The 20,731-nt window shown below is 31.8% G+C and overlaps 3 protein-coding genes across 5 annotated transcripts in view; 1 reads left to right on the top strand and 2 right to left on the bottom strand.

Annotated features, from left to right (window-relative positions):
- Positions 1-1,112: 1,112 nt before the first annotated feature.
- On the bottom strand, positions 1,113-4,873 carry Nedd8 (Nedd8 ubiquitin like modifier). Its single transcript, XM_088235853.1, has 3 exons — positions 4,700-4,873; positions 4,176-4,306; positions 1,113-1,302 (listed from the first exon to the last, which is right to left on the bottom strand). The coding sequence occupies exons 1-3, from the start codon at positions 4,715-4,717 to the stop codon at positions 1,218-1,220; spliced, it is 234 nt and encodes a 77-aa protein (XP_088091979.1). The 5' UTR covers positions 4,718-4,873; the 3' UTR covers positions 1,113-1,217.
- Positions 4,874-5,775: 902 nt separating this feature from the next.
- Positions 5,776-13,221, top strand: Tango6 (transport and golgi organization 6). 2 transcript variants are annotated; one of them, XM_088235854.1, is made up of 5 exons: positions 5,776-5,938; positions 6,025-8,138; positions 8,391-8,604; positions 10,731-10,882; positions 11,626-13,221. In XM_088235854.1, the coding sequence occupies exons 1-5, from the start codon at positions 5,881-5,883 to the stop codon at positions 11,884-11,886; spliced, it is 2,799 nt and encodes a 932-aa protein (XP_088091980.1). In that variant the 5' UTR covers positions 5,776-5,880; the 3' UTR covers positions 11,887-13,221. The 2 variants fall into 2 exon arrangements, with proteins under 2 accessions (XP_088091980.1, XP_088091981.1); XM_088235855.1 differs by lacking the exons at positions 10,731-10,882; positions 11,626-13,221 and having other exon boundaries at positions 6,025-8,125; positions 8,391-8,533.
- Positions 13,217-20,731, bottom strand: part of LOC148275316 (uncharacterized) — a 39,774-nt gene continuing 32,259 nt past the window's right edge. Inside the window, exons 2-6 of one of the 2 annotated variants that reach the window (XM_088235856.1) lie at positions 18,506-18,678; positions 16,575-16,800; positions 15,753-16,011; positions 14,721-14,920; positions 13,217-14,601 (exon numbers count right to left, since the gene is read on the bottom strand). In XM_088235856.1, the coding sequence (XP_088091982.1) occupies positions 14,327-14,601; positions 14,721-14,920; positions 15,753-16,011; positions 16,575-16,800; positions 18,506-18,678 (1,133 nt within the window). In that variant the 3' untranslated portion in view covers positions 13,217-14,326. The remainder of the gene's footprint in view (positions 14,602-14,720; positions 14,921-15,752; positions 16,012-16,574; positions 16,801-18,505; positions 18,679-20,731) is intronic. The other variant, XM_088235857.1, reaches the window with a different exon arrangement.

The raw sequence follows: 20,731 nt of genomic DNA, 5'->3' as shown, positions 1-20,731 counted from the left end.
GATAACTTCAACCCAAGTTCAACTTCAATTGTAACAGACGAAAATGAGTCCAATTGATTTAAATAATAGAACTCAAATTCCTATCCGCCAATTTAGTCGAATGTGCATACATAGCACGGCACAATGAAATAACATAAGGTAAATAAATTATTTCATTTATCAATAGGCAGGTTAACACACGAAACAGTACACCATGAGGCCGACTAATCTCCACTCGATTTCTTTTACTAAAATTTTCACCTGCGAATAGAAACTAAGTAAATAAAACTAAAAAAGAAAATAATAAGTATCCACCCACCCTAATTTTACCGGACCGAGTGGATTGACGCGATACGTGTGAAACGGGCCTGCACATGACAGACACAATCAATCATTTTTAGAATAATAATATATAATGGGCCTGCCACACATTCGACGAGTGGCATGGAAAGTAGCGAGGAAAGGAGGTAGAGACGTAGCGTGGCTACATTACTCGTAATGCCACAAGTCATGCTCCTCGTCGTGCCCACCGCTCCATATTTTCATAGTCAAAGGACCGGCAATATGAGCACGAGTCACTGGCTACATAATCGCGCGGTCACAGTACGCATCGAGTGCTCACACAAGACACACGCGTCATTTTTGAATGATGTAAATTTCCTTGTATGACATTGATATAATTAGCTATACTAAAAATGCATAGCGCGCACGCTGCCACAGTTTCATCGTCCATTGTATGACAAATGACAAGTGAGAAGCGTCGTGATTTATTGTGCGAGTAGAGCAGTGTGTGGGCAGATAGGACAACATCGGGCGAGATGGCGGGAGGAGCATAGTGATGAGCAGCACAAGGAGCATAGTGTGGCGGAGCTGTAAGATTGCCAGCCAAAAAAGCAAGATTCTCTCTTAATATTGAAATTTAGTAATAATCAAGCTACAACATTTCTTTAAACCTTTCATTATCTTCATGAAGTATCACCAAGTGATTGTTAACTTAATTAGTAAAATATTGACATAGAAAAAAACTAAACAAGTTATATACATTTAATTAGCATATTATGTATTTATATTATTTGTAGTTAAAGTAAAATATGCTTTTGTGAAATTAAAACTATATAAATAAATAAATTGCATGTTATATATGTACCTTTATTGAATTAAATATAAAATTAAACTGAAAAATAAGCATACTTGTTAAAAATAAAGAAAAAATATCCCAGAAAATTGTTCATTTGAGATCATATTCCACCTCTCAGAGCCAAAACTAAATGGAGAACTGAGCCACCCTGCACTTTGTAATCTTGCGCTGTTTTTTCATCATTCCTAGAACAAAGCAAAAGTTATATATGTAATATTGCGTTTAGTTTTTGAAAAAATATGTTTTGTTAATGGACAAAATAAAAAGAACTGTACTATCTACGTGCAATACTCTCTCAGTAATCAGCCACCCTAAAAACCAGGAAAGTGTCCAATTAGTGAAAACGGAGGATTATAGTACATACCTACAAAATACGGTAGAATTTAAAGCAGATTTTATAAGAATATTTTTTAATGAGGAATTTGTGGGAAGATTTGACTGTATGATATACAGTCGTTCACAATTATTGTCTTCATCCTTAGAATTCAAGCCTCTGGATTATTTATGAGCTCGTCTTCAGTAATAAGTGGCACATATTCTTCAGAACTTTCTGTTATCCATTCTTCTAAAACATTTTGCATTAGTTTTAAATTTCACGGTCACCCTCTGAATCCATTCTTCTAAAGGAACTAAGTCGAGTCTATAGTCGACTACTGAATTCGGCATACAAATATCAATGAATTAAAGAGCCCGATTTTGTGGTTCCAACTAGTAGAAATAATCGGGGATCATCATGGGGGATAATTGTCGGATAATTGAGTGGCGGATTACTGAGAAGAGTACTGTATGTACAAGCATTTTTTTATATTTTACATTAATATACATTTTTACACTTTTAACATTTTAATTATTACTTTTTTAAAATTTATTTTTACGAAACTGAAACCACCAAGCCAATTTCTGTACCTTGTTGGTAGACATTTATATTATATTAACTTAAATAATATTAGCTAAATTTATAAAACAATGTAATAACAGGTATAATTAGCAGCTGGAAAGATCAATTATAAACAAATAACAGTTTTTTTTTTAGCCAGAAAGAAAGTCCAGCCAATGACAGATCATACACCCTACCCTGTAAATGTCTAAATATTTGCATTCTCAAAAAAATAACTAAAAAATTATCACCGTTTCTATATACACACCCAGTGGTGCATAGGACACTGCATTGGTGCTCCAATTATAGCGTATGTATCTTGATCATTTTTGATACATGGAAGGTAAGGTGATCAGTCTTACACTTCAGGTGCTTGTCCAGTAACAATGAAATATTGCATTTAAAACCAATTATACATCCACCCTGTCAAGAATTGAACCTAGGACTTCATGGTTGAGGCAAAAATGTCAACCACCGCAATATGACTATGACTAATCTCCACTCGATTTCCTTTTTCAGGAGATTCAGGGTTTTGGTTCTATTTCACATTCAAAACTGTATTCTTCATCTGCCCAGACTAATAAAAATGTTAAAATGTCCATCTACAAACATGTTACAAGCGCTTAATAGGGGTGGCATTTCAATTCATAGGTAGCGATTTCTTATAACCTTCAAAAGGTTTGTTCTCTTACATCATAAGATGAAAAATAATAAATATCTTAGCAGGGCCATATCTACATGAAATCTTTTTAGGCGACCCCCGAGGTGTAAAGACGCTTGACTCGAGTACTAAACGTTCCAGGTTCAATTCTCGGTTCTCATCTAAAAATTTAATGTTACGTGTCTCAAGCCTGGGTGTGGGGAGTCCTGGCCTGCTGTGGTAAAAAATAAAAATAATACCAATCTGAATTTGATCTAGCCTATGGGCTCGCACCACAAATTTTGAATAGCCTTCGGTAGATAAAAGTAATTTTTTATAGATTTGAAGGTGTACGGACTATCATAGTATGACAATTTCACTGTGGCAGCACTGCAGCAAGGGCCGTCTACTTGAAATAATGATTTCTGCATGTTTAGTAACATAGGACACGAATCCCAACAAAGCAGTATTATAAAAATAATATATATAAACAAATAGTCATAGTTTTTTTTAATTCTTTTTTATGAATAGACTATCAAACCAAGCCAAATATTTTTAGCGCTATGATTTTTGTAATTACTGCGCCAATGACATCACAAGTTCTAGTCGGTGAGTTCTGCTAAATCAGTGGTGGCCAGCATTTTGTATACCATGTGCCAATTTGTTCACATACAAGGTCAAATTTGCCATACAACTCGAACCTTTTTTACCTTATTACGTTCACGTTTGGGGTTATAAAATAGAGATAGGAATAGGAACTGCTTCGTTTATGAGAGGAAAATAAATACCTCAATCATGAAATTCGAATAATTCATTTACCTCATAGTATTTTAAAATAATGGCCACAAGAATGCAATGTGCCACCTGTGATCGTTCAATGCGCCACGTTTGACGCATGCGCCACGGTTTGGCAACCAATGTGCTAAATGGTGAGTTAGTTTCCCAAAAACCAGAAATCTATCATAATACTCTTATCATTAATTGGTTCGAAAGAAGTTGTGACATATTTTAAAGTAGTTCATCTTTATCAAGTTTTTCGTACATTTTCGAGATACTTCGCAGTACAATATTATTAAATGCTTTCATTTTTACCGTGTGTAAGAAAACATTTTTTGAATCCAATTTCCTGTAGCACTAAATTTATTAGTTGTGTTGAAAGTTCTTTTTATTTTAATGATTTAATTAATTCAATAAAAATAAAAACTTCTGAATACTGTAGGTGCAGTAAAAAAGATAACAGTTTAAAAAAATAAAAATATTTTAAAGGTTTAAAAATAAAACTGAAATGTGATATTTAAAAGTTCACTTTCGAAAGCTTTCTCCAGCAGGGCATTTATAGCCACATTGTGTATGGGAGTCTACAGATATGGTAAATATGGCTCTGTATTATTGTGGAAAAGCATCAGAAACATTAAAACTGAGATCCTTGTAACCATTTACTTCTTAATGGGATAGATTTATATGATACATACTCTCGTATGCAGGACAAAGGACAATTGAAAATAAGAGGATTTAATGGGAGACAAGAATAGAGAAATTACATTTGTTTTCCTGAAAAGATGAGTCTTTGTTGCTGTGGCGGGATTCCTTCCTTTTCTTCCACTCGTTCTTTTATTCGTTCTACTTTGTCTGTAGGCTCGATGTCAATCTCAATTTCCTTGCCGGTTAGAGTCTGAAAATAAAAATTATGAGACACTCCTCGCCAATCGGAAAACTTTTGTAAAATGCCCTTGGATGTGAATACGACTATTTTACGAAAATACAAGTTATCCATAATAATAAATCATACTATGAAAAACGAAGTATTTGATATATCTTTGGTTTATTTACCAAAAGGTAATGTAAGTGAATTATTTCAGTTAAATATCTGTAAATGATTAGAATGTGAAACCAATAATCACCAAAAATTAAGAAATGAGAGATATATTTCAAAAGTATTTTATTGCTAGTATTTATAAAACTGCTTAAAAAAACTAATATAAATTACTAAAAAGAAAAGAAACATATTTAGTTAACCTCCAAATTTTGATGAGTTTACAAGAAAAAAATGGTAAATTTTACCTACCTTTACTTTGATAAGCATTTTGAAAAGACTATTTGGTACTTAAATTAGGTTTATTGCTGATGATATCAATATCACTAGTACTTTAAATGTGCAAAACAGTTTTAGAAAATACGGTCGGAGAACACTACGAAGCCGGAGAAAATTAGCAATGAGACAAATTTACCACCATAGAAAAGTGCGCTTTGCTGATTTGACAGAAGTATTACCATAAACAATATATATTTCTGAGAGGTAGTTTAAACGAACATTCGGTACTATTATGGCGGCTGTATACATTCGTCGAGACACCCGGAGACAGGCCGAGAACGAGTATGTAGTATGTACATGGTGCTCTCGTCGAGTCTCACTCTCTCGCACCTCGCCTCGGTCAGTCTCGGACCTTTCGGTCACTTGTCGGTTTTTTGCGCCCGATCAAAGGATTTTTTTGGGTTTCGCGAAAAAAACGAGAGCGAGCATGTACACATTTGTTTAAAAAAGGGGTATTCGCTAATGGCCACATACCGTAGCCATAAAAGAAAGATTATTGCATATTTGCAGTCTGGAACTGCAGCTGAATCAGTTTATAAGCCGATATGGTTCGCATTCAATTTCATAGACTCATTTATAAATGTAAATTGTATGTTCAATACATTATTTTTATAAAATTGAGTTATGAATGCCAATTTGTTCATTATCTTATTACACGTTCATGTAGCTTAAAAAAGATTATTTTTTCCGTTACTAAATGGAATTTTCAGCATTTTTTAAGTGCTAATCTCCACATCCTGATTTTACTTTTTTGATTTTAAAAACAAAGAAAATGTCTTGTAAAATTTGAAAAATGGTCTATTGAACATACAACAACTAGGGCAGCGAAACAGCAGAAGTAATTTTTACGTTCATTACTGCGGGAATTTTCAGTACTCATGAAAAAATGAGTGTGTACAGAATTGCTCTCGCCGAGAGCTCATCGGCCGAAACTCTCGGCGAGACGTTTTCGACGAGTGTGTACAGTCGCCATTAAAACACTGCCCTAAAGTTTATTTGTGATGTTTTTAGTTTATGGTTTAAAAAAGTTCTTGTGTCTATGATCATTTGTCTCTTGTTTTGATTCTTGCTTTGGCGTTTAACGTTTAACCCAAATATTTAGAAATATATGGTTGGAAAATATATAATTTAACGTTAGAACTACAACATTCAACATGTCTTTATATGGCATAGACACTTTAAATGAAGCTTTATCATATCTCGTCAAATCAGGTCCCAGTAATTTTTTTCTGATGAGTTATGTTATTATTATGCTTTTTCTAACCTAAATAAAATATTAATTAAAATCTTTTTTGCAGACAGTGATATCAATGATGTTACTATTAAACTGAATGATAACATATGCAATTGCTTAAAAACTTTAAATAGCACTTTTGAATCGATCATCGATAATTCACATTCACAAAAGTTAAAGTTTGATGTATGCCAATCCGATGGAGTCCATTGGAGATTTATTTGTACTTCGTGTCATGTTATATTGCTCCTGTCTGATTCTTTAAAGTTAGACGCCAACCACATATTAAGTGTTTCGCAGCAAAAGAATATTCGATCGATTCTCCAATTTATTGTAACATTTGGTGTGTTACCTTCTCTCATACCAGGAGTTGGTTTGCCAAGAAGAGATCCTCAGGTTAAAAATCTTCCTGAAACACTCACTGAAAATCTGAAATACAATAGACTGAATGCTGTATGTAACTTTTTAAATGAATTGTTATATCAGGACGATTTAAAAACAATTTTATATGCAAACTATTTTGGTGATTATTTGGCTGCGCTTTTACAGCTTTGCTATGCTCCGATTGCGAAACCGAACACTACAGTAATCCACAACAATGAAACATTTACAATGAGTGATACACTGTGGATCCAGCTTCAAACAGATCGGAAAAAATTTCAAAGTAATTTAAACTTTATTATATCGAGCATCTATCGACCCATTTTAATAAAAGAACTAATTATTCTTCAGGGTAATCAAGATCCTGCTCCTCCCAATTTTATGAAAAGAGCTTTAAGCAAACACCTCAGTAATTTATTGATTTCACCCGATGGTGTACATTCCGTAATGCAATGTTTTCTGGATTCAAACGCCATTGATATTGGAGCCCAATGGAAACATATTGATCTAATTACTCGATTGATTTCTGTGAAACATGGATCATTAAGTGAAGAAGAATATTTAAGTAATATATGTAGTCAACTACGTGATTTACTGTCTAGAAATCCTAACAAAGATTTTGTTATTGTGGCAGCGGCCTGTGTGACAAGTTTGCATAAGAGGTATAATCCTTCGAAAAGTATAGATAATCTGATAAATTCAATTATTACTCCTCTAATGTTTAAAAACATTAGTCAACATTCTCCAGAATCAATAATTATGTCCTCTACTGAAATAGATAAGATTATTGCTACTCTTGATTTATGCTTTTCTCATCAGAAATTGTCTTTACCTTCCCACTTTCTTACACCAATAGTAAAAACTCTTTTCTGTATTCGAATTGTAACTATAAAGAATTCTTTATTAGCTAATAAACTTAACAATTTGATTATGAGAGAGTTTAAGTCACACCTATCAGATAAAGATAATTGGTTTTCTTCACTTATCTTTGAAGATAATGATGAAAACATCTTAACTCTTCGTAATGTTTTATTTACTGCCTCTGATGAGGGTCCTATTGCAAAGTTGACAAATAATACTTGTTATTCACCAAGTATAGAAAGTTCTGTTAACTGCTTTTTAGAAATGATTATTGAGCTTCCTGAAGGAAATACTTTAGCTTGTAATTTTTTTATTTTCCTTCTCAGTGTCCTGAGTAAATCCAAAAGTCATGTTAGTAGCCTAAAAACTGATTTCAAATTGAAAAATGAATTACACGATACCTGTAATATTGAATTAGCATCTGAAAAGTACCTAATAATAACAAAAACTTTAGAAAATCTAGCCGGTATGGAATGTGTTTTAAATAATTTTAAAAATGATCCAAGTTTCATTGTGAAATTCATTGTCGATTATTTGGAAGAATGTGTCTCAAATTTAAGGGAAAATAATGAACATCTCATTCATGAAGATTGTGTTAATATTTGTTTGATATTACTTTCAACGCTGTTGACTGATAATTTACACAACGGGAACTTGAAACAATCCCTGACAAGCATTGAAAAATCTACCAATTTTCTATTGAATGAATCAACCAATCCTGCAACAAAGTTGTTAAGTAAAGAAGTGTATGACACATTATGCCCAAAATCATCAAAAATAACCAAAAATGTATCCAGATTTGAGGAGGCTATCGGAGAAGTATGTGATTCTCTTCTTCCAATCAGAGCCCACGGTTTAATGCATTTAGCAAAACTGTTAGAGGAAAAAGATGCGGAGACTATCTCAAAAAAACATTTTATAATGTGCGTATTTCAGGTATTTTTTTTTTCAAATATTTTATTTTGAAACAGTCTGTTTTTTAAAGATTTACATATTTTCCCTCAAATACAAATCATATTTAGACGTGCGATGTTTTTTGCTTGTGGGATAAAACATGTGTTTATATATTCAATAGTAAAAGCTTGTATCATAAATCCTCCATAGTGAATGGAGTGAAAAAATATTTAGTATGTGCAATCCCTTTATTATTTATTCAAAATTTGTGTATATTTGTAATTATGTTTTCAGGAAAACTTAAAAGATGAGGACTCTTATATTTACCTAACAGCTATAAATGGATTAGTTTCATTAGCTAAATATTGTACGGAAGATGTTATAGAAATATTGTCAAAAGAGTTTCTTAGTCAGCCAAATAAATCAAGTTTTGCGAAAGAAGATGATAATTCTATAATGCTACGTATGAAAATTGGAGAAGTTCTTGTAAAAGTAACAAAACACCTTGGTAAGGAAAACTATTATTTATAAATTTTCTTTTATTTATTACCGGAAAAATCATGAAACGAGTGCTGCGTTGGTTTGGACATATAGAGCAAATGGACAGTAAAACAATCGTTAAGATTTACGCTGGGAAGATTAATGGATGCAAAAATCCAAATCAGTATGGTATAACCAAATCCAATATTTATCTGCAAACATTTGGACATACTGAAATTATTGTTAACTAAATTAGGGTAATCTTTTTGATGTTTGAAAATTGTTGAAAATCTCACGTTGAGTGTGTGCGTGTACATAGTAAATATGTGTTTTAAAAAATAATAAATATATTGATGTTTTTTGTAGTTATTTCTTGATAAAACTTCATAGTTAATGATTTAAATAAATTATGAATAAAACTTCTTGGTTTTGTTTCACTTTAATTAAATTTGACCGACAAGCACTTTCGCTTAAGAAGGCATCAACATTGTAACAAATGTCTAAAAAGTTCAAAATGTTATAAACAATTTACCAGTCCTGAAGATGCCTTCTTTGGCGAAAGCTCTCGTTGGTCGAATGAAATAAAAGTGGAACTAAACCAAGAAGTTTTATTGATAATAGTTTACCATCTGTTATTGCCAAGTTTTGTCAATGAGCTGTTAGATTGAATCATACTGGCTGTCGGAGTGTGAATACATCAAGATAATATATAAGCTTCACTAGTCTTATAACTAAAGAGCTCTATTAGTACAATGCTTTAAATTAGAATAATTTTAACTTATTGGTTTCCCTTGATACAGTGTGTCCGCCGGCAGATTTGACACTTTGAATCGCGCTGTCTCATATCATTCGACACAAAAGTATTGCGATTTTTTTATTAATCACGAGTCCGTGGACAGGAGCTCATCGGACTTTCATGGTTTAGGCGTATTTCGTGAACGAGAATTTGACCAATGTGGCAAGGCTTTTGTTCTCAGTTCGATATTCAAAGATTGAGTGATGGCCCTGGAACCAGTTGATATGGACGTGGGTGCAGAAGTTTTAAGGAATGGATTAGTCAGAAAAGAACCTCGACCCAGACCTCTACCTCTGTTTTGAGTCTGGAAACGTGTGGGAGACAACATTTTGCAAAATTCTCGATATTCTGACTGTAAGATTGCAGCATCTACTGGCAATAAAATCACTTCGGTGTACGATATTTTGAAGAAAAATTAAAATTTCCTTCCTACAAGCTTTAAACCATCCAGAAATTGAAAAAAAATGAGCACATATGAAGGGAAAACTATGCCAGAGTGATTTTTAATGGATTTTTTACCCCCAAACATTTGAACAATTTTTTTTAGTAACGAGGTGCATTTTCATTTTCAAAGTATGTCAATACACAGAATATACACAATTTGTGCGAGAAAAATCCACAAAAAGTCACTTAATAGCCTGAAGACCGCTGTTTGGTGCCCCATTTCCAGCCAACGTGTAATTAGGACATTTTTTTTTGTAATCTTGAAACAGTGACTTCAGAACGATATTGTGCGATGGCGTATAACTGTTTATGCCGTAACTACAGCAACATAATGACTTCAATAACTTAACCCATTTTCAGCAGGATAGAGTTACAGCATACACCGCTAAAGAATCAATGATCAAGGTGGGGAGCATTTTTTCTGATAAATTCATAAGTCACTTTGGTGACATAAACTGGCTCCCAAGATATTTTCTAACAATACTACCTTAAAGCTCACATGTACACTAATTTTCCTTCAACAATAAGTGCCCTACAGGAAAATTGACGACGTATGATTGCAGCTATCAGTCTAGATCTCTGCGAGCGAGTTTTTGCCAATATGAGGTCTCAATTGCAAGAGTGTTTGCAACAATTGGGTATTAGAATTTTGATTCATTTTTAAAGTGTCAAATCTGCCGGCGGGCACCTTGTATCATTCAAATACCTACCAACCTTTTTTCTGATAGTTTGTAAAAATAATATTCTTAATATTTTTTTTCTGTATACAACTATACATAAAAACTATATATAACTCCGAAAAGAAGTATGCAATAATTGCAGCATTCTGTATAAAGTGTGAATAGAAAAAGGAAAAGGATTATTTTTAAATCTTCTTTTAGATTGAATTATTTTCTATGTATTTTATTTTGTAGGTGATTCCGCCGAGGACCATAAAAGTATTCTTCTTAATACTTTTCTCTGTGGATGCCGAGACCCGGATGACTTAATTAGAGCTTCTTCACTTTCTAACATAGCAGAACTATTTCATGTACTTTCATACAAACTGGGATCCATAATTTTTGAGGTAAAAAATAAATAGTTAAAGAAACATATTATCATCTATGTAAGCTCAATAAGGCAAAAAAACAAGTATTTTTTATTATTTTCAATTGAAAGGAACAAGCCGCATTGATCGGTATATTTTAATTTCGAAATTGACCAGTAGACTACTTGCATTAGATTAAATTAAGTATGCCGAATGAATCCTCCCTACTAAAGAAGCAAAGCAATACTGCGTATATCCCTAAATCTAATTTTTTTCTGAATCTGATTTTCTGGAACTGGACTGTGGTCCCGTGGTAGCATTGTGGACTCACGGGTCAAAGGTCCTAGGTTCAAATCTCACTCTACCACAAATCGACTTCCATTTTTCCAGCACAAGTTATTTACGACTTTTAAGAAATGGTTTGAATATTTGCGTAAATAATAAGAACTCGATTATACCTCTTTTAAAAAAAAAAATTCATAAATATATTATAAATCAAGGACACAAAATAATCTGCATTTAAATGCTTTTTTTAGTATATTGCAAGGTTTTTTGTCCCTCCTGAACATTTTGACAAATGGTTCATTTGCAATATTGAACTTACATAGACAACATTAATTTTAAAAACACTGCGCTACTTTGTTTATTGTTATGATGCAGCTTGACCTCCAAAACTTTATTAATTTATCATGAAATATTTCTACCGTTCAATGAAACAAATATACACAGCAAAAACATAACGTTTTTATACTCTTTTCTCATACATCATGTTTTTGTTTTAGATTTTAAGCTGCATGCAAGAAATTATCCAATCAGATAAATCGCCCGAGTGTCGGCGGGCTTCAGTAATGGCAATATCAAGTTTGATTAAAGGTCTGGGAAAAGAATCATTATTCTTCTTGAAAGAAGCTCTTCTTCCTATATACCGAACTCTAAAACAACTCTACAAAGACGAACAAGAAGATACAACAGTAAAATTGCATGCTCAGATAGCATTAGAAGAACTCAATTGTATTATGCTGGATCTTCTGACTCTGAAGTAAAAAATATATACACTGCTTCAAAACTGAAAGATCTTATAAAATAATATGTTTTTTGGTGACTTCTTTCTATATTGTGACTCATTAGTATTGTCTTAAGTATTTAATATTTTTTTACTGACTTCCGTAAAAACAAAAAAAAAAACCAAATATTTGTGTTATTTTATTTGGTTTAAAGTTAAAAACTGATCTCGAAAGTAATCAAACTCTCGATTTACTGGGTATGATTCATCTGAAGAACAGCTAAGCAAAAAAAACTATTTTTATGGCCAGTAAACAGATCGACAGAAAGATAAAAGAAAGTTAATTTTTTAAAACAGTACTCTTTAGAAACTTGCTAACAGCATGTTAAATTCATTATTTTTAGATAATTATTGTATTTGTTACGTGATATCAACAAATTGGTAATTTGGAACCAGACTAGATAAAAATAAAGAAAGACAATTTAATTTAAAAATGTGTTCAAAGTTCCCCTAAACAGTGTAAAAATAAACATGTACCTTATGCATCCTTCAAATACAATAATGTATTTTACCAATCATCCTGACAGTCATGTGTCAAAATTGTATGTTATAATATATGTTGATGTGTCAAAATTTTCAATCAACACTTAGATCGGAACATCCGCTGATGAGGATGTAGTTTTGATTTTTGCTGCTAACTGCTCTATGCCGTCTAGTTGCTGGCTCATCGGCTAGCAGAGTCTCAGTCGGGAGTGAAGATTACGCTGCACTCTAATTCCATCTGCCCGCCGAAATTGCAGATCGCCGGATAATCACTCCGTCTCACAGGCAGATACTCCACAACTCGCATTATTCCTTCATATCTGCCATAAAAGCGGATGTTTTATCCCTTCTATATTATCATTGCTTATCCCTTGTTTTATTAAAAATAATTAATGTTGAAGTTTCAATAAGACTTCCCCTCTAAATATCAGTGCATAATTTTTATAACCCTGTTTTTTCCAATACTATTTTCAAAATTGTATTTTTGTACTTTGATTATGCATGTACGAGTTTATATTTTATTTACCTATTGTTTACATATTATTATACTCGTGTTAATACCCGTTTTCTAAATCGCATGATTTGTTAATAATGCTTAGTAAAATTATAATAATTATTAATTTACAATCCATGATTTTTCTAACAAATTTGTAAGTATTCTCAACACCTTGGAAGATAAGTAAAGGGAATATTGCTTGTTAAACTGTGGTATCCGCTTGACAGGCGGATGTTTCCCAAAACACTGTGCATAGGGATGTTCCGATCTGAGTATTAAGGAAGAAATATACATTTATGAACATATTATTTCAATAAAGGTACTCACAAAATTTCATTTTTTATTGGTTTTATTTCTTTGGTGACTAAATATAAATAAATACATTTTTAGAACTTACATCTATAGTTATACCAATTTATTTTATCACATTACTATATAACATTAGTATGATAACATAGGGTTAATAGCTCACAATAAAATGATCATTTTTAGGATGTCATTGGTTAACTTCAGAACCATATTTAATTCAGTGTGATAATGTTGTTTAAATACCTGCCATAATTCCACATTTGTCTTTCTCAATTATGAAATAAGGTTATTTTATCAAAAAGAAAGTGTTAAAATTCTTAAACATGTTATTGCAAACTGGTAATAAATAACTCCACTACCTTTTCTGATAAACGAATTCAGAACAAAGAACTTCTAAATCCAAAACTTACTTTAATAAATAAAAAATATATTTCTCCTTAATCTCAATTATTTTTATTGTAAAATTTACTTCATAACCTTTGTCATGGGATGTCTGTGTACATCTGCTAAAGAAATTCACTATTTTCAAGTAATATTATGTCCCATAGGTTCATATTTATATTAGAATTCTGTTGATCATCTTGTATGTTAAATATAAACATTTTTCTATTGAATATTCAAATTTATATAAACTTATTCAGAATTTTATATTTTCATTAATAATTATACTCATTTGCAACAGCCATTATGAAGAAGACATTTTTTTAATATGGCGAGAAAATGTATTATGCTTGGATGATTTTTAACATAACATAACACCTTCTTCTATTCATTTAATATTGTTTATTTTTATTTGTAGATTTACATTAAACAATTTTTTTATAAAAATTAAATATTTATCGTATTTACCTAAGTATATTGGTTGGTTGCCCAATGTTTGCACAGTGGTGTCTTTTTATAGGTAAGGTAAAATTTCAAATAATAAGTACATATAACATACACAATACATATTTTAATATATGTGCTGTTATACTCTATTTATTTAAGGGTTTATTTTTCTCAAACTAATGCTAAATATTTATGAAAATCGGTCATTTGATAATACAAAAATGAATGAAAACCCAATATTAAATTAAAGAGTGCAGAATGATTATGGCGTTCTTATTACAACATAATGAAACAATTCAAGTATTTAAGCTTCAGATGTGTTATCAAGATCTGTCTCTTGCTTACTGATATCTCCACAGTGACCACACTCAGAGAGTGATATGGAATAAATAGATGCAGTATCGGACTGATTGTCCAGGGCCTGTATTGTGTGTCTTGATTCAGAAGATTCATATGATGCAACTGATATAGTGTCGGAATGATTTTTAGATCCGGGTATTATCCTCCAAACCAGTAAAGCAACTCCCGCCAAACCAGCTACCACGAGAATAACCATAAGTACTGCTTGTGCTGTGTTTCCTAGAATTAATAACTTTGGTTTTAGTTAAACATTCAATCAAATTTACGATATCTAACCATCAAAATCATGACAAACTACATAATGTATTATCTATTAATCAAGACGGTTCATATAATACCTGTTGATGGTTCTGCGATTCTTGCTGCTAATCTTGCCGGGCGAACTTCATTAATTGTGTCGTCTGGAATGTCAAATGGTTCCACTTGTCCAGAATGAGGACGATAATATTTCACATTAGGATTTCCTCCGCTAGATGGCAAGTTGATTCCCGCACGAATAGTTAAGGTTTCTGGTTTGTAAGAACACAACACTAAAAACCTGTCAATTGAATAATAATTAGTAAGAATTGCTTCCTGTTACCATATTTCTCTATGTATTTGCAAAATGAGAGCATAAAAAAAAATTGAAAAGTCGCGCAAAATTATTGAAGCAAAATTCGTTGATAAAATACATGGTCTTAATGTTTAAAAAAGTAATTCCAACTGATTATAAAGTTAAGTCCAATATATAGCCTTGAGCATGTGTGAAATTGCTCAATCAATAGTCAGCTTTTAGTTTGGATGAAACTGACTTTTTTTTATTTGTTTGTTTATTTATTGAAAAAATATAGGTAGTTAATAGTAATTTGATAATAAAAATTGCATGCATAGTTAATTCCTTCCGAAGCTACCTTTTTAGACTAGCTCTGTTTTAAAGTAATTTTGTTTTTTTTTTTGTGCAAACATTTACCTGTAGAATGTCAATATAGAAATATTACATATCAGTTTTAGGTTTAATAAGATCATTACATACTTTACAAAATATCATATATTTTATTTCAATATCTTTTGTCGGTGTATATTCCGCCTGTTCTCTACCTGATGTGTAGTGTAGATGTCTTTAGTTTGTAGTCTGTGAATGTCTTCCAGTTAGGGTGTAATGTGTAGTATATTTTGGGTGCTAGGAATGGCTGAAACCGTTTTGAGTAAGTAGTGTTAGTTCGTGGTGTGCTTAGTTTTTTTTATTTTAACAAATGAATGAAAAGAAACAAATGTTTACATCATAGAATTACTTAAAGAATGGCTGCTTGGGCAATTCAACAATTTAGTTAATGCTTTAGACCCTGATTCTCAAGTAATTGTTATAAATACAAGTATTATGTTTAAATTACCTCCTTGTGCTGTGGGTAAGAATTGGAAGATTTTCTTGCACAATAACAAATGTAGCCACTGTAGTATCATTCACCTCACTACCACAATCTTCGTGATCTATCCGGAGGGTATAAGTATCCCTACCACTGTTAGGGTCACCAGCCACTGCACATCTCTCTCCGTCTGCTGCCTCTACAGCAATACGACCTCCAAAATGCGGTCCCGTTGAGACTTCTACTTCACTTGCTTGGGGCAAACACTGAGTGGCTCGAGCAGAAACTGAAATTAAAATCATTATTCACATCTTATTTGTTATTTAAAAAAACTATTATGAAAAAATCACATAATTGATTTGGAAACAATGTGACCTTTAAAAATATGGGAACTTAATATTATTTAAAAAAATCTTTTTTATTATGTTTTTTTTATTTGTAAAAGGATGTTCAAAAAATTGGAAATAAATTCTGCTTTTTGTAAGAGAAATTTAATTTTTGAAGCATTTCGTCTTAATATGCGTCCTCCGTGGTGTAGTGGTCAAGACGCTTGACACACACAAAGGTTTCGGGTTCCATTCCCGGTGAGAACACAAAAATTAAGCAAGCCTGGGTGTTATGTGATGTAATTCACCACTGTAATTGGGCTTCCTAGCCTGTTGTGGTGCAAAAAAAATAAATATCAAAAAACAATTCATGTCAAGTTTTTTATTTGGAATTTTAAAAAAATCTAATCGATTTCTACCAATCATCTACCAACATAATATGTTTTTTTTTTACATATATTATGTTGACATAGACAGTTTATATTTACTTTGATATGCTATGTCTATAGAATTAAATACTTACACCCCTTGGTAGGCACAATAATAGACTTGGCCGGATGTTGAGTTCTGGCCATGCGTCCCTTGGGTCCTTTTGTGAATGGTCGGACCTCAAAAGAATATGTTGTAGCCATTCGCAATCCACTAATTCTAGTTGTGTATGAGCGTCCCCAACGCCCTTTCTTTGGAGAACTGATCAAACCTTGTTTTCCTGACAATTGGTTGTTTATCTCTTCTGAATCTTCTATTATCTATGGACAATAATCATATTTCTGTATAAAATCAGAATTGTATGATACCCTGACTATTTTTAACACCTATTCTCAGTATATTAAGTCAGCAGTTAAGGTTTTACAATTTAAATGTTTTTTTTTTCTAAATTCGTTGAATTGTTTGGCAATTCCATTTAACTAACATAATATTTTTTAAATCAAATATTTTTATAGCGAATTGTGAATAAGGATCTAAAAATTAACTATTGTGATGGTTAAATAATTTTATATTAGAAACTGGTACAGTAAAATTCATTCTTCAGTTTCTAAAAAACTAATCTAGGAGTTCCACAGGGGACAGTTTTGGGGCCAATTCTTTTTATTATTTAGCTTAGTTAATAATATAATATAGTTAAATGCTTAAAATGTTATTCTGTCAAACACTTTGCTGGTGACACTCTGCTCTATGTGGCTGAAAACAATGTTGATGATGCTAATAATAAGATACAAATATATTTAAATTAAATATCTTTTTGGTTATATATTAATAAATAAAAATTGGTCCTGAATCGGCTTGTGGTCCTGTGGCTAGTATCAACGACTCGCGGATCAAAGGCCTGAGGTTAGCATCCCGCTTTACCACAACTTGATTCCCATTTTCTAATAGTTAGTTATTTACAGCTCGTTGAAAATGGCCACCAAAATTTAAATATTTGGGTAAATTGTAAGAGCCCAAATGTTTCTTTTAAAAAAAGACAAATTGAATGTTTCAAAAAGTAAATATATGAAAATAAGCAATAAAAAAAATTAAGAATGAAATAAAATAATGATTCATGGGGAAAATATAGTTAAAGTATAATAAATAAAATATTCATGGGAATATATAATAAGCTGAAATTTGCATTATTAACTTAATTAATCTTCAATCTCGGTTTAAATACAGGTAATTTAATATTTAAGTCAATTGTTTTGCCGCATTTCAATTATTGTTATAGTATTCTCTTTCTGTGCTCTGGAAAATCAATATAATGTCATGAAGAGAGCTCAGAATAGGGGTATGAAGACGATATTGAGATCTGGCAGATATACAAAGATTTAACATATGTTGACGGTACTGAACATGCTTTCGGCAAAGAAAAGAGTAATTTGATGTTCAAATTTTATTTGTACAACTATCTAAAAATAGATATATTACAAATATGCTAGGTTTGGAACTAAAAACTTTATATTTTTTTTACACTTAATATGATGCTTCATCAAGTTGTCTTTTACTAAATAAAACATAATATTGTATTTCAAAAATTTATAAGACTGCTGCAGTAAATTTCTTCTCATTGATCCAAGTGCCCAGTTGGTTTTGAACATATTACTACATTTTTAAAAGTCTTAAGTAATAATTTTGTAAAGAAGCAAAGTTTTCCTTCCCAACAGCATTTCAATTGGTAGATTTTAGTACAACAACCATTTCTATTACATTCTAAACAATATTAAATACTTCTACTATCACGCTATTTCTCCGTAGAGGGAGGCAGAGATGATGGAACACCATTAGAGCCTATCATGATATATATTTCTAGCTTCTTTCACATTCATATATATGTATAAACATACTTTGTATAAACATGCCTTTAAGTGTGAACTAATTTATCATCCCAACCTTTATTTCCTTTTTTTGTCAAATGAAGGTTCAATTGAGTTATAGCTATGAATTTTATGATATAATTTATGTAGGGAAAATAAATACCGTATTTCTACATCGGTGTGGCCCCCAAGCCTGCAATTCACAGTAGTGAACCTGGAAGGAACGAGGACCAATATCTTGTTCACCATCCACTTCATCGTCAGATGGTGGCTCCTCGTAATCCCAGCGCAGGGATACATCTCTAAAGTCCGGCTCACCAATAAGGTGCTTTACTTCTGAAAATAAAGACAAATTTCGAGATTGATTATAATTTTATCAGCACCAATAATCTGTTATCTTCATCACAAAAATGTACAGTAAATTATTTAATAATATCCGTATGAATATTATTTACTTTTGGTTTAACGAGATTGAAATTACATTTTTTTCAAGAAAAATGTTCAAGAATAGATAAAAATTAATAAATGGCAAACTGTTTTAAAAACAATGTTTCTTACCAACATTTCTCTTACCTTATTTTATTATTAAAAGATAACAGTATTTTGTAATGCATATGATAAATAATGATTAAAAAAACTTTAAATATCTGCCTGAGAAAAATATCAAATGCAGATTTACCTACGATATTCAAATTTACCAAAACAATGTGTTTCAATTTTTTTAATGGGCTTTCATCTATGAAAAGATTGCTGCAAAGATTGTGTAGATGTATAAGAATAAAAAATGGATAACATAGCTATCAGGGACTTGCGGTGAGGTTTTTGATTAGAGAAGCAGCCAACAGGTAATAGGTACCTACTACTAACTTATAAGTGATTTTATGCCAAGTGTGAATAAAAAAGTTATATTTCAATGTTTAATATCAAAATACCAACGCAATTCAACTGCTTTTAGTGCTTAATTTGTTATGAAATAGTAGTATTATACGAAAAACAAACAGATTGGTTTCGCCAAACTGCTTCCGTAGGACTTCCTAAGATCTGAATTAAAATTTAGTAACTACTTACTAAGCTCAACTATTTTAATTCTTTGTCTTTCACAGAGAAAGGGTTACGCATCGGGTTTATTGCATTTTGTAAATGAATATCGAACCATTGCAAGCCCAAAGCTTTTTGGCATACTCAAAACTTTGTGGAGTATTCTGTTTATAGCAGGTAGCTACAGCAAGCACGAGGTGTTTGGGGTATTTGGTCATGTGGGTTTGCTAAGAAACTGCATACTCAAACACCTTCAGTACATCATTATTCATCTCGTGCTTGTAAAGAAGATCCATCAGTATATGATACGACATTTGTTGATCGAAAAACCCATCGGTTTCAGGATGTTCAAAAATTTTTTGTGTTTCCTCTGGTTTGTCCACTTGGACGTTCCATCACTTGATGGAACAACCGCATGACCACAGGACCAGATATAAAACTTCCGAACCTCAAATCTTTAATTTGTTTTTTAAACTTGAGAATCATGTGACATAATAATTCAATATCATTTACATCAGTAATGTGAACCATGCTCTTCAGATCTTCATTAAATATCATGTCTCATAGGTATGTGTCCTATTTCCTTCTATGATTATCAAGAAAATAATTAAAAATATTGTTTGTTTGGTTAGTCATGAAAGGTATTAGTTAATTTATAGCTAATTTTATTAGGTACTGAATGTGTAAACATTTTTTTAGAGAAGCATTGGCATTAGTTCCATCCAATCCATGGGCGGCCGCGCATGTTACATTTTAGTATTATAAAATCTAGTATCAAAGAGATGCTAAACCTTTTGCCTATGAGCAGGCGAAAGTGCATGAATATTGTGATCTCATAATAGTTTCTCAATGTTGTGAACGCTAGAGCAGAGTTTCGCAAACATTTTTAGCGCGTCTTTTGAAAAACCATCGGTGTGTCTTTTCTAATAATAACGTATTTATCTATTTTTAATATAAGCATTTTGTGCGTTGGACGTCAATAAAAAGATAAATGAGAGGCACTGTCATTAAACATAAATGTATGGGTATGTACTTGCTTTAAAAGTTTAAAAAAAGCTATGATCCATTTTAATCTCGTCCTCATGCATCCACGTGAAATTTTTTGTGGATTTTATGCTGAAAAAATCATGGATTGATTATATAAGTACCGCTAATATCAAGGTGATTTTGTGATTTATAACACAGACGCATGTGTATCTTAAACATGTTTTAAAAACATCACAACGATCTTTGCGAGAATTTGTTGTATTTTTAATTTGTTATGGCTTTCTTAAAGTTAACACCAGTTTCAACGCGTGATGTTTATTTCACGGTTAAGCTAAAGCAAGTACTTGTTTTACTTCTTGCAAAT

This window comes from Micrasema longulum, unplaced genomic scaffold (assembly GCF_059751315.1).
Source record: "Micrasema longulum isolate JH-2025_06_02 unplaced genomic scaffold, ASM5975131v1 h1tg001461l, whole genome shotgun sequence".
Taxonomy (NCBI): domain Eukaryota; kingdom Metazoa; phylum Arthropoda; class Insecta; order Trichoptera; family Brachycentridae; genus Micrasema; species Micrasema longulum.
This window is presented reverse-complemented; position numbering and strand designations above follow the sequence as displayed.

Coding starts and splice junctions, on each gene's coding strand:
- Nedd8 (XM_088235853.1), bottom strand. Junction 1,303..4,175: donor ATCTTTTCAGGAAAACAAAT/GTAATTTCTCTA, acceptor GCTTTGTTCTAG/GAATGATGAAAAAACAGCGC.
- Tango6 (XM_088235854.1), top strand. CDS start 5,881: ATGTCTTTATATGGCATAGACACTTTAAATGAAGCTTTATCATATCTC. Junction 8,605..10,730: donor AAAAGTAACAAAACACCTTG/GTAAGGAAAACT, acceptor TTTATTTTGTAG/GTGATTCCGCCGAGGACCAT. Junction 10,883..11,625: donor TGGGATCCATAATTTTTGAG/GTAAAAAATAAA, acceptor TTTTTGTTTTAG/ATTTTAAGCTGCATGCAAGA.